Raw genomic sequence first — 12161 nt, 5'->3', positions numbered from 1 at the left:
ATTTATTTTTACGGGCAAATATCTATTACGGGATTTAACGTTGAGAGTTGAAACCGGCCTTTAGTCATCAGATTTTGACCAAATTCTACTCAGAACATATTAAACAAAATAAGTTATGGGCTACCGAAATCACAAGGGTTTTATAAAACTTGAAAATTTTGCATAGTTAAAGAAAATCAAATTTACAATGATTTTAACCATTTTTAAACGTTTTAAAAATCCCAGTGAGCATCCTGAAGCATCCATAAGAGTCTTAATTAGCATTACCAGTCGAATTGACTCAGTCATCTCTCCTTCATGTTGTTGTGTTCCTCTCTCAAAAATAAAAACAAATTCTGTGGTAAATTAATTCCACTTAGTTCTCGTTATTGTCTTTGAGCCCAGCATGAATGACGCCACCCGACTGAAGGCCATTCGGACGGTCATCTATAGCTGGCAACGGCATTGGGCCATAAATCGGCTTATGTAGTGGCTCTCATACCCAATGACATTAAATTAGGGCTGACATCGCTATTACTGCCATAAACAAATATCAATTAAATTTGAATAAAAATGCAATGCATATAAATTCGGTTCGGTGTGGAAACAAGCCAGCCAGCGAGTCCAGTCCGGCCATCGAAAATAAAGATGCATGGAGTGCCAAATGAGGCGCAACCACTTATGCCATTCGGCCGGATCCGGCACTCACTTCGCACTCACTGACACGCATCCTGTCACGCATTATGAGTTTATTATGTGCTATTCGACCCCGCTGCATTCGCTTCTCGTTTTCGATTCTGGCGCCGACCAGAGTCCCGGATCCGACTCCGGCTGCATCATTGCCATTCGCTTTTATGCTGAAATAAATGTGCATAATTTGTCGACATAAATCCTGGCGACTGCTGGCCGGATTGGGGTCTTATTCCGGCATGGCTCTTGGATCGAATTGGATCGGGGATTGGCTGGCTGTAGTTAATTTGCTGCCTAATTGAGCGAATTGCAAGTGAGATTGGTTCTGTGGGTTATTGTACCAGAGCATTATTTAAAAATCCGTCAAAAAACAACGATTGAGCCTTTAACTAAGACACAAAAACCACATATTTATTTAAAAATCCTCCTATATTCCTATAGTTATGTAAGATATCCCATATTTTGTAACACTCAGTTACCTAAGAAGTAAAAGTTTAAATAACCATTTAAAGTTCTAATGAAAACTTTCATTTACATTTGGCTTGCCTTGCGTGGCTCGGCGAAGGCTAGCTGGCATTCGTTAGCTTCGTAAGAGTTAACTTCCAACATGCTCTGGCGGGAAACACCGCACACACCTCACACCATGACGTCCTGTCAGGGACAGGAGTGGCCTTCAAATGCCAACCAAACCCCTATCAACAAACTAAACCAAACCAAACCAGAAATGCAACAGTTCAAGCCATGGCAGGAGAAAAACTTTATGTTTTGCCTAATACCAGGGAAAACTCGCATGCACCAGCTGACACGCCCCCCAGGATCGGGACTAGGGGATCAGGATCAGGATCAGGGGCAGGAAAAACATTCATGGTGCAAGTTTCTGATGGCAGGATACGAGTTAGATCAAATGCCCCAGCGCTTCGCATGACTGCCACACAATGCCACACATGAGTAGATTAGAAATGGGGGCTGTGGGTGGTAAGTGGGCGGCTGGTGGGTGGCGTGTGCGATGTGTGATGGCGATGGGAGATGGGAGGGCCACGAGACGCCAACGCGTCCTTGAGCGCACTTTTCTGCCACTTGCCTTCTATTTGTAATTTTAACGAGCTTGCTTTCGTTTTAGCCCTTACTTTTGTTTCGGCTGCCGAGCTGATGTTGCTGCTGTTTTGCCTACTGTTTGTGCAGCTCGACGAGTGACGAGCACTTGTACAATATTTGCAGCAAGCGGCTCAAAGGCCCTTCCAATGCCCTGTGCGCCTGTGTGTTCTTGTTTTTGGCAGCATTTCTCCATTCCTTTCAGCTGTCTCAAAAGAAAATGAATTTCCTTCAGCATTTCCTGGCTGCCTTGCTGTGCATTTGAAGGAGATTTGATATGAAAAGCACACACACAAGCCGAGAGAACTACTTCTCGCTTATTTTCCCTTTTTCTCGCTGTGCTACCCCAGCAATTTCCGGCGGAAGCGCGAAAACTTTTGCAGGTATTTAAGTGGCCTCTCTGCTTCTGCCTTGCAAGTTGGCAAAAATATCTAAGCCAACTCTTACTGGCCAATTCGCCACAGTGAAAAGGTTGGCGTCTTTGGCACACACCGTTCTTCAATGTGCACACTTCCGTTTCCGGAATTGGGACAAGCTTCAAATAAGCGACATTGCTATTGCAACCATTTCGGGATGATAGTATTCGTAAGCCTCAATGAAGATCTTAGCACAGATGTATCTTCATTTTGTTGCCTACTCATTGAAATTAGCACAAATAATATGGTGACAAAATCTATGTTTACTGCTTCCTAAAAGCATGCAATGATACGTAGCACTATGGTTCAGCCGACCACTTTTCTGAGCAAAATTAAATAACTTTGTAAATTTAAATAATATCAACTTGAAGCTTTGCCAATCGAGATATTTTACATCTAGGATAATACTAAATCAAAGTTTTCCAGATCAGGAAACTGTGTCCTATAGCTTTTATTCGACGATCAAGATATTTTAAATATACATTCATACAATTTTGTAATTTTAACTACATTTTTAAAAATTGTATTAAAATCGGATCACGATGTCCAATAGTTTTCATAAGAAATTGTGATTTTCGTAAGCATAACATTTCATGGGAAATTTATTATAAAATCATTAAACAATTCCAATTTGTTATAACTATAACGATATTCTATACATTTTCTTATACATTTATGAGTATTTATAACTATAAACACATTATTAAAGCTATTTAGTTTACAGTTTCATTCAAAAAGTTTTGATCTTTTATTACAAATTTAAAGAAATGTGGTCTAACGTGGCATATCTCACTTTCTACAAATAAGCAAGTTAAAAATTCCCTACAAACCCGACTAGATGGGACTCACTTTGTACACCTATAAAATTACTAAGATATCACAAGTTTAAACATTTCAAATTACAAAACAAGTAGTTAAGCTTTTTAGAATGAATACGTAAGGATGTTGGTGTGTAGTAAGTAAATTTTAGCATTGCTCTTAAGAGCCTTCTGAAAGTAACTATTTTATTGAATACTCTAATTATCAAATACTCTTATAATTCATTAAGTAATGGCGGCAAGGTAACCAAAATTGCCGCAACTCAGTCAGGCAAAGCAAACCTACTTTCCTTATACAGTGTTAATGCATACAGGGAGATGTACAAGCCAAAACATTCAGGCAAACATTCCTAAGTAGAGACTTTGGTAATGATTTGCATATGTCTTTCGGCTGTCGAGCCACGGAATGAAATACGATTTCGTATTTACTTGTACACCAAATTGCTTTTAGTGGCTTCTATTGGACGCGCCTAAGAAATTATGTAAGCGTTTTCGATGTGTTTTCCCTGCGAGTGTTTGCGGTCAGGGCTTCTGATTTATGAACAGGAAGAGTCTCAACTCACTAAAATAAACCGGAAAACAATACCATCTGCAAGTCACCGTCTTGTAAGCCAATTTTAATTAAACCAAAACCTTTAAGGAAAACGTGAAAATGGGTAAAGAATGCAAAGATTGGCAGGAATTGGAAGTGAAGTGACCCGGAAAATGCGGAATTTGCCTGTGGCAGTCTAAAAAGTGGAAGCGGAAAGAACAGGACGCAATATTATTTGAATACCTTTGCGTCAGTATCAAGGTGGTTAAGCTTAAAGTAAAGAGAAATTGTACATAAAAATAGTGTGGTTCTTGAAAAATTAATGTAATATCGAATATATTTTGATGTCTTTCCTGATGTAATAAAACAGCAAAGTTTTAAAGAAGTTCTAAAAAATACTTCTGACTGGATTTGCTTGTTCTATTTTAATGAATTGTTAGCCAAGACCTATTACTCCTTTAATTTTTAAGGGAATATACTATAAAGTATACACATTAAACCAGGTTATACATAAGTGGGCTTGCTGGCAGACGAAACAGGAAACTTAAATTTAATTATATACGTTTATACATATGAATATGTACAAATTGTATGTAATTACAGTATTTGTAAAATGTTTACGCGCCCAAAAATGCCATCGATTTCGACAAAAGACTCTGTGGTTCCACAACGAACAAAAAAATAAAGAGAACACAAATCGATTTTTTCCCAGCCGCGGCGGTCATTAAAGGTGTGTTCTATTCTGCTGGAGGGACGGACAGGTGAGCGTGACCGGGCAAATTACTTAATTAACGCACTTCTCTGACAGAGGCAAACTTTTGGTCTCTGTCAGTCAAGCTGGGCGAGAATTCTGCATTGTGGAACCTCGACCTTGTTGTTTGCAGACTGAATTGTGTGCGAGTGTCATTGAGTTTGGCATTTAGCTGGCAACTTGACCTCTTGACCTCGCCGCGCAATGCCGCCAGGCGGTTTAAAAGCGTCGATGGGGGAAAAATCAATGGATTTCGGGAAACTCTCTAATCACAGACTTCGGCTACCTTTTGCTTTCGAAGCTGACAGGTAACCATTAGATTAATCAAAAATGCAGACATAGTTATTATAGGAATTTTTCATGTGGCCAACCAGTATCTTAGCCCTGAAAAGTGTCAACACGGCTCACACACGTTGGTTCCCCGCCCGGTCCTACATGTAACGCAAAAACAGTTTTTTGCCCCATAATCTTGATCTACTTTTCATGTACCGTGCAACGAGCTCTTTGGCTTATTATTTATTGGCTTTTTGATAAGCCAAATTGCCAAGTGAGCGTCTTTTTTCCCCACCTTTCTTATGGCTTTATTATGCCTGCCCTGCGCGTCGTGGCGGCATCCCCATAAATCTTGCGGCTTTACTCCGTGTTGTTTTGTTTCTCAGTTTGATTTGTTTGTGAGTCCTTCGAGTGCCATAAAACAATTACTCGGACCTCTTTAAAATCGTATTTGGTATTGGCCGTGGCAAGCTGGAAACGGCAAACTGCCGGATGTAAGCACACAATCACAGGACCCGCAATTTTATTGTCGATTTGAAACAGTCTGTGCCCAAGCCCTGGGGACAGTTCTCGCATGTCTGTCAACATGCTCCACAAACTTGCTTTCCCATTCAATATTGGTATTTGTTAAACACTCTCAGCCATGAGTCGTGTTGATTAAAGTGCTATATAGGCGGTAATACATATTACGCATACATCTATGAATTTCGACAACTTGCTGGAAAATGTAGGACTAAAGGACCTTCCTAGTTTACAGTAATTTACCAGGGCTACAATGGAGCATACGTATGAAACTATTGATTGATTGAACTATTGGTAGTTTAAAAAAAGTTCTAAAGGGATCTGAACAATGAATTCCAACGAGGCAGTATATGTTTTTATAGATACAAATAACTAGCTAAATTATTTGGCAATAAAATTAAAAGTTTAGTTTCAAACTAGTGTAAAAGCTAAGTATTTTTATAAAAACTTCAATTCTTGTTGGAAAATTGTTCGAAATTAATAATATACATTTGTGTACTTACTTCACTTCAGTATTATGTTCATAAAGTTGTCCATATGCTTGGCATTTTTCAATTTGTCGATTTCATTGCTGTTCCAGGTTAATAATTTTTGTTTTTAGCTGTCGTTTGGTTGCCGAAATCTTCACTACAATCTATATTCTTTCGTATAAATAAAGGTTACACTAATTCACTGAAGCAAACTTCTTCTTAGCTCGTTAGTTTGTTAAACTTGAGAACTTTTAACCACTTTAAGCTATACATTTATATACTTATATTTGACTTGCACTGACACACACTCTTAACATGTACGCATGTACGTATATAACAGATGGACTATATTATATAGACACCAATCGGAGCTGTAAGTGGAAAGAGAAAAGGGGAGATTAGCTTTTGGAACGAGTTACAAGGTCTCATAAACATTTTGGTCACATAAACGCGTTGGATCCCATCGCATTACAACCCTTTATCTAATTTCCCAAAAAGCCATTCCGTGACCTTCCCGAAAGCATTACCAACAAACTCCCACAAATAATTGGTTGTAAATGCAAACGTAAGCGCCGCTAACCCAAAAGCACCGCCCACGGAACAATTTGATTGCACAATGGCTAGGCACAGGCACAGACACAGGCTTTGGATGAATGGCAAGGGATACTCAAAGGGTTCACTTACGCTCACAAACACCACATATACATAAATAAATAAATCATGATGTATGGATCTTTTCATGGTTAATATATGTAAGTATGGGTATAAACAGTACCAAGAAAAGTCGGATGGTTTTAGATAAATAACATTGTTTTGGAAAAAAATAAAAATAAATAAATGTGTCTTAGAAAGTCTACCAGTCTGTACTCGTAGCATAAGGAGAGGATCCAAAGAGGGAATTTCGCAATCTGTTTTAATTTAAATAGTCAGCGTTAATACTTAGTTACTTTGACTTTTGCTAGCAGAAAAGTATGCTATAATTTGCTTTATCCGTACTCCAAAGTTGGAATACCTTTTACGTCTTTTATCGACCGACACTCACGGGCCAACAGGGGTATTATTAATATATACCAATGTTTGTTTGATTTTTAAAAAAAGATTTTAAAATATTATTGACCATAAACGAAGATGTTTAATATAATTTCAAGAAAAATTTGTTCTTTAATGTTTGAAACACGATTTCGGCTTAAATATAAATAAGAAATTCAAATTATTAAGCACGTTTGAGCCGTCTCCTTGTGAAATAAATTGTTATATTTATTTACATATTATTTTTTATTTTATTTGTTTGTTTTTTAATCCAGCTCTAAATAATTGAACATTCTTAAATGCCAAAGACATGCAGCAGCATTTTATTAAAATATGATAGCCTTAGAAAATTTGTAGCCAAAATGTATGTACATATGTATATTCATATGTGTATTCATTCCTTTAATAAAATATTACAGCAATATAAAGACTGGACAGACATGAAGCTGACTCTTGTATGCCGAAATGTGTATTCTCTTGCAGTTTGATTAAATAGAAAAATACGCTTCTCTGAAGAAATATCAAAAATATTTACATAAATTTATATACTATAAATAATAGAGGGTTTTACCTATTTTAACGATATTTTTCCATATTAATAGAATGATCGTTTCTATGACAGTTTTGTGATTTAGTTGTTCGACTTTGATCAATTTAAGAGCCAATTTTTAAATTGTAATTCAACTTGTACAAAATTAAAAAACCTATTTGAAATTTTCATATTATTTTTCTTTATGCCAATAAACATTTGTAAATTAAATCTCTAATATGAATTTGAATTCACCTGATTTCGGAAGAGTTGCTTTCAGGTGATAGGTACATTTGATTAATGTATGGAAAATAACAATTTATGTTTTAATAAAGGGAATTACAATTTTTGTGTGAAACTTAAGTAATTCACTTTGTGATTGTGAGCTGGTGATTATTTGCATGCTGCATTTGCTGCAGTCCCAATCGCAATTTATTATTTGTGAAAACAATCAGACTCCTTTCAATCTTTAAAACCACATTTATTTATTCACACGGAAAGTTTTAAAATGTTTGCGGGGTGCTCTGGATTAATTAATTCCTTGGCAGTAAACGAATTTGCATGCCAAATAAATTATGACCACTGGCCATATTTCTCTTCTTTTTATAGGAACCTGTAGCCCTCCAAACAACAAGAAAAACCCCAAAACCTCACCCACATAAAGTGAAAATGTAGGTCAGCAATGTGAATTGAAAATCACAAAACAAATAACACACATATATGTATGTACCCTTCAGTTCCAGAATTCCTCGCCCGTCCAATTCCTCGCGGTATGTTCGAAAAACAAAAACAAATTACATGGGCCTCGTTCAGTGAAGTTCGAAACAAAATAGCCGAAACAAATTCTACCTACGTTCGGCTACTGCCGAGGGCTTCACGAAGTTCGTTCTTTATATTTGTTATTGTTTTCGATCTACGTTCGGAGTAGCGGTTGCGAGAATTCGTAAATTAGAGAGAGATGGAGATGGAAGGAAGGGAGGAAAGAAAATTGGTGTCAAAAACAAAGAGTATTGCACCGACGTGAGAATGACCTTTTTAAAATAAGTAGAGTTATTTAAAAATATTTAAGATTATATTTAATTAATTTTTACGAATAAAATCGTGTGGGATATAAGCACGTAAGAAAATGTGCTTTAGACATGGCCGAAATGTTCATGTTTGATTATTGGCCCTTTGTGAATCTAATTGCAAGGCATTGCCTTGTCGGCTATACCCTGACACGCGCGAGAATTTTCGGTGTTCGGTTTTGTCTTCTAATTCTCTTTGCATTTTGAGTTGACTGCTGTTGCATTCAGAAGTGTTTTGCGTATTAGTTGCGTAAAAATGAAATATTATAAGGTAAGTGGATCTTATTTGCATTCAATTATTAATTTTAATTGCGGAATTGACGATTAAAATGGATGCGACTTCAACCTAGACGGTGTGAATGGGATTCAGTACGGAATTACAAAGTTTTTTTTATCCAGTTTAAGTTGGTATGTACTGCAATTTACAATTTGATTCAAAAATATGTATGTACTTATGTATTTAATTTACAGATAAAACAAGTTTCTTAAAGGACACAGCAGCCGACAAAGGAGGCCCGTGACACGCACTTATGTATGTACATATGTATATATATGTACATGTTTAATTTTGCAGAAAAATGTAATGCTACCAAAAAAGTGAAGATAAATAAAAATATGCAATCCATAAATAAATAAGAATTAAATTACATCGGATTTTTATAGGAAGGGGGGATTTTTCAGGAATTTTCTATAGGTTTTCATCTGGGATTCCTCGACGATTGCCGCCAGCGATTCCTGTGCGATTCCTCGACGATTCCTCTAGCGATTCCCGCAAGATTCGTCGACGATTCCCCCAGCGATTCCTTGACGAATCGTGCACGATTATCTTTCGAAATTCCCGGTGACTTTCCCTGGCGATTCGTGGCGGATTCTTGGCGAATTTCGAATTCGTGGCTGGGATCACCTTTTGTATGGAAATTCCTCGAAGTTTTGTATGAACGTTCCCTGACGATTCGTCAGGGATCTATTTCGGTTCCGTGAGGAATCGTAGGGGAATCGTTGAGGAATGGAACTGAAGGGTATATACATATGGCTGGGCCATGTGTGCGTACTTTGGGCTTTGTCGCAGTGTAAAATCAATTTTCATGAAATGTGCCACGCGTCGTATGAGTAATCAGCGGGGACAAGCCAAACAAACAAAGCCTGGCAGGAACAAAGAGCCCAACGTATGCGTAATTCGTCTATTGACAGCAGTAACATATTGTGGTATAAATCAATTTGGCGCTAATTTCAATAAACCAGACAGGCTATAAAGTACGAAATGAATTAATTCGATAAGTATAAAAGATGGCTGCTAAAGACCACAGAAAACTATTTATAGAGGACCTTGCCGGTTGGCCAGATCAGAAATTATAAGGTCCAACATGTGGTTTGTACTTTATTGCTAGTAATCATCTAGTTAAATAAAGGTTACATGTCTTTGACTTACGTTTTAAAACTAATATAACAATAATATTTACATGGAAGTCTTTACATAACTCAAAGAATTCTTTTCATATGTTTTTGCTCATTTTCGGTAAATGGAAACTAAATAAAAACTCAAAAGTACAAAGGGATTTGTCAAATGCTTAATTTTAAATTTAATTTTTCCAGAAATAGTCAAGTAATAAACAAACCAAAAGAGTTCCTTTTATTCACCCAAAATGTTTTTTAATTTGAAAATGGTTTTTGCATACCTTTTTAAATCATCAGGACCATGATAATTAAGTAGCAACAACACATAATAATCCTGAAGTTGGGAAACTTAGATCCTTTTTGCCTTTGCTTGTTGAGCTTGGACTGCAACTGCAGCTGTAATTGAAAATACTCGTGGCCGGAGGACGATGCGTGGATGACGTTATTCTTTCCACCTTCATTGCCGATTTCTCCACCTTTGCAGTTCCGGAATTTGATGTCTTCGCAGTTTTTTATGCACATTTTCTATAGCTGACCTTTGCTTTGAGTTAATTTATTGTACGAACTTATTTGATTACGGTTTTACAGTTTCACAATCTCCTCTCCTTGATCTGATTTCTTTTCGTAGATTACATATACACGCTCTTTGTTACCAAAGTCAAAGGTTTTCATGGTCGCGAAAGTTTGCCAGTAGTTAGCCCCTCCTTCGTGAAGGCAATTTCCATAAAATATACAAAAAGACCAAATGAGAACATCGGTTAAAGTTGGTCAAACATTTTCTGTCCGAAAAATCTAAGAGGTAATAAACATAAAACGGAAGGACCCACTCAAACTGAAGGCGAGTGCGATTATTACTCGTTGAGGAGGGTCAGCAGAAGGAAAACTCATTGAGAAGGCATCCTGTTCTGGTAGAGAAAAATTAAGTGGAACTACATGTATTTGTAGTCTATATATTAGCCGAAATTTATTAGTTATCCAAGTCTCCCAAAGCTATGAGCTACAGTCCTCGATTTTGGTCAAAAAAATGCTCTCCCTTCGTATGTACTACACCTGTTGAAATAGGTTTTCTGATTGAATAGTTTTACAATTTCTTCAAGCCCATATTTTCCTGCCATAAACCTCCTTTGTTACCCAAGGAGCTAACTTAATCACGCGCCCGTTTCAATCAAAAGAACAGTGTGGAGTGGCATAAAAGTTTGTTATGGCCAGGAGTGAGGATGCTCCAGGGAGTCTTTGGCTTTAACGGAGACAAACGCGTTTAATTCAATCTCATTGGGAAATATCACACATATGTATGCCACGTGCGGCCAGCCCGGTGCCCACCTGAGCTAGGGCTGGGGAATTATTTTGCACAAGTTTGCAACTTTCACTTTTCACCTCATTTGACGCGAACTTTTGGCGCTGTGATACCGTTGCTGTGCCACCGCTCTTGGCCGTGTGACGAACGCCTCGCTCGCTGCCGTTTTGTATACTAAAGGAGCTCGGTGCCTGGCCACTGGATGCCAAGCAGCTGCGTCCTCAGTTCCTGTGGGAAGACAACTCTCTCTCGACTCTCCTGCTCTCTGTGGAAATGCGCGCGCAGGAGCGTCCAGAGCGCTGCCAAGTTGGCCAGTTCTTGACTTGTTTATAACAACAACTGTGGCGGCCAACAACAGTTGGGGAGCAAGTATAATATGGCCAGAGGCGTCGATTGCCGTTGGGCTCGACCATGTCCATGTTTTTCAGCTGCGTGTTTACTGTTGCTATTGCCCAGTGCACTTAGCCTGAACTTTTGGGGCTGACTTGTCGAAAAAAAAGTTGGCAGCAAGCGACTTCAAGGCAGTTCTAAAGATCTCGCCTGACGCTGACAGCCAGGCGTTGGCCGGGCCAAAACACTACGACATGCTCTTGCCCACACACACCCATGTGTGGCTGCTGCTCCTTAGCCATATCCTTGCGCGGCTCGCACGCCCACCAACCGACTTTGAAATAAATTCACGTTGGCCTTTGGCTTTGGCATTGGCCACTCTCATTAAAGCCAAAAGTTATAGTCTTGCTTGGCATAAATATGTACATACATATGTACTCAAGATGTATAGCCCATCAAGTTGACTAATTTGGTGCTCTCAGCTTACTGTCTGTCAATGAGTCTATAATGGCTCCCAAATAAATGTCCAAAATGGGATGGCCCTGCCAGAGGAAAATTAATCTCTTGTTCTATAAAACAAACACAAATATTTACATATAACTCATTTGCAAATTAGATAAAAATCTCTAAGATTATCTGTAGCTGAGTAAATCTATTTTTCCAATTTGTATTCATATATTATTCTCCAACACGTGAACATTAAGCTCTTTGTTAATCACAGGAAGCTAAGTCGAAAGTTGCACTTTTATTGAGAGATATCTTGAAGAAGCCATTTCAGTTGGAGTACTGTTGAAAAATTGATATCTTAGCCTAGGCATGGCCCCATAAGCGGCTAAATATGGAGTAAAAATTTATAAATATTTAGTCAAATTTAAACATGTTTATTTTCATGTTAGGAAAACTTAAAATCTTTAAAAATGGAAAGCTAAGGCGTGTGTAGGTTGACCAATGTCACTATCTTTTCCCAATCT

The 12161-nt window shown here is 37.9% G+C and overlaps 2 protein-coding genes and 1 long non-coding RNA gene across 3 annotated transcripts in view; 1 reads left to right on the top strand and 2 right to left on the bottom strand.

Moving 5' to 3' along the window:
* LOC108086222 (uncharacterized) overlaps positions 1–5883 on the bottom strand; it is a 90915-nt gene extending 85032 nt beyond the window's left edge. The window contains exon 1 of the mRNA XM_017183092.3: positions 5577–5883. The gene's annotated coding sequence lies outside the window, so the exon portion shown is untranslated. The remainder of the gene's footprint in view (positions 1–5576) is intronic.
* A 2492-nt stretch (positions 5884–8375) lies between these two features.
* On the top strand, positions 8376–8800 carry LOC108077376 (uncharacterized). The gene is made up of 3 exons (XR_001770800.3): positions 8376–8439; positions 8519–8576; positions 8640–8800. It is a non-coding gene; the product is annotated as an uncharacterized lncRNA (long non-coding RNA).
* Positions 8801–9848: 1048 nt separating this feature from the next.
* On the bottom strand, positions 9849–10247 carry LOC108077380 (uncharacterized). Its single transcript, XM_017170674.3, has one exon. It carries the CDS (start codon positions 10083–10085, stop codon positions 9849–9851), a length of 237 nt encoding a protein of 78 aa, XP_017026163.1. The 5' UTR covers positions 10086–10247.
* Between the last annotated feature and the right edge of the window lie 1914 nt (positions 10248–12161).

Source organism: Drosophila kikkawai, chromosome 2R, assembly GCF_030179895.1.
Source record: "Drosophila kikkawai strain 14028-0561.14 chromosome 2R, DkikHiC1v2, whole genome shotgun sequence".
Classification (NCBI taxonomy): domain Eukaryota; kingdom Metazoa; phylum Arthropoda; class Insecta; order Diptera; family Drosophilidae; genus Drosophila; species Drosophila kikkawai.
This window is presented reverse-complemented; position numbering and strand designations above follow the sequence as displayed.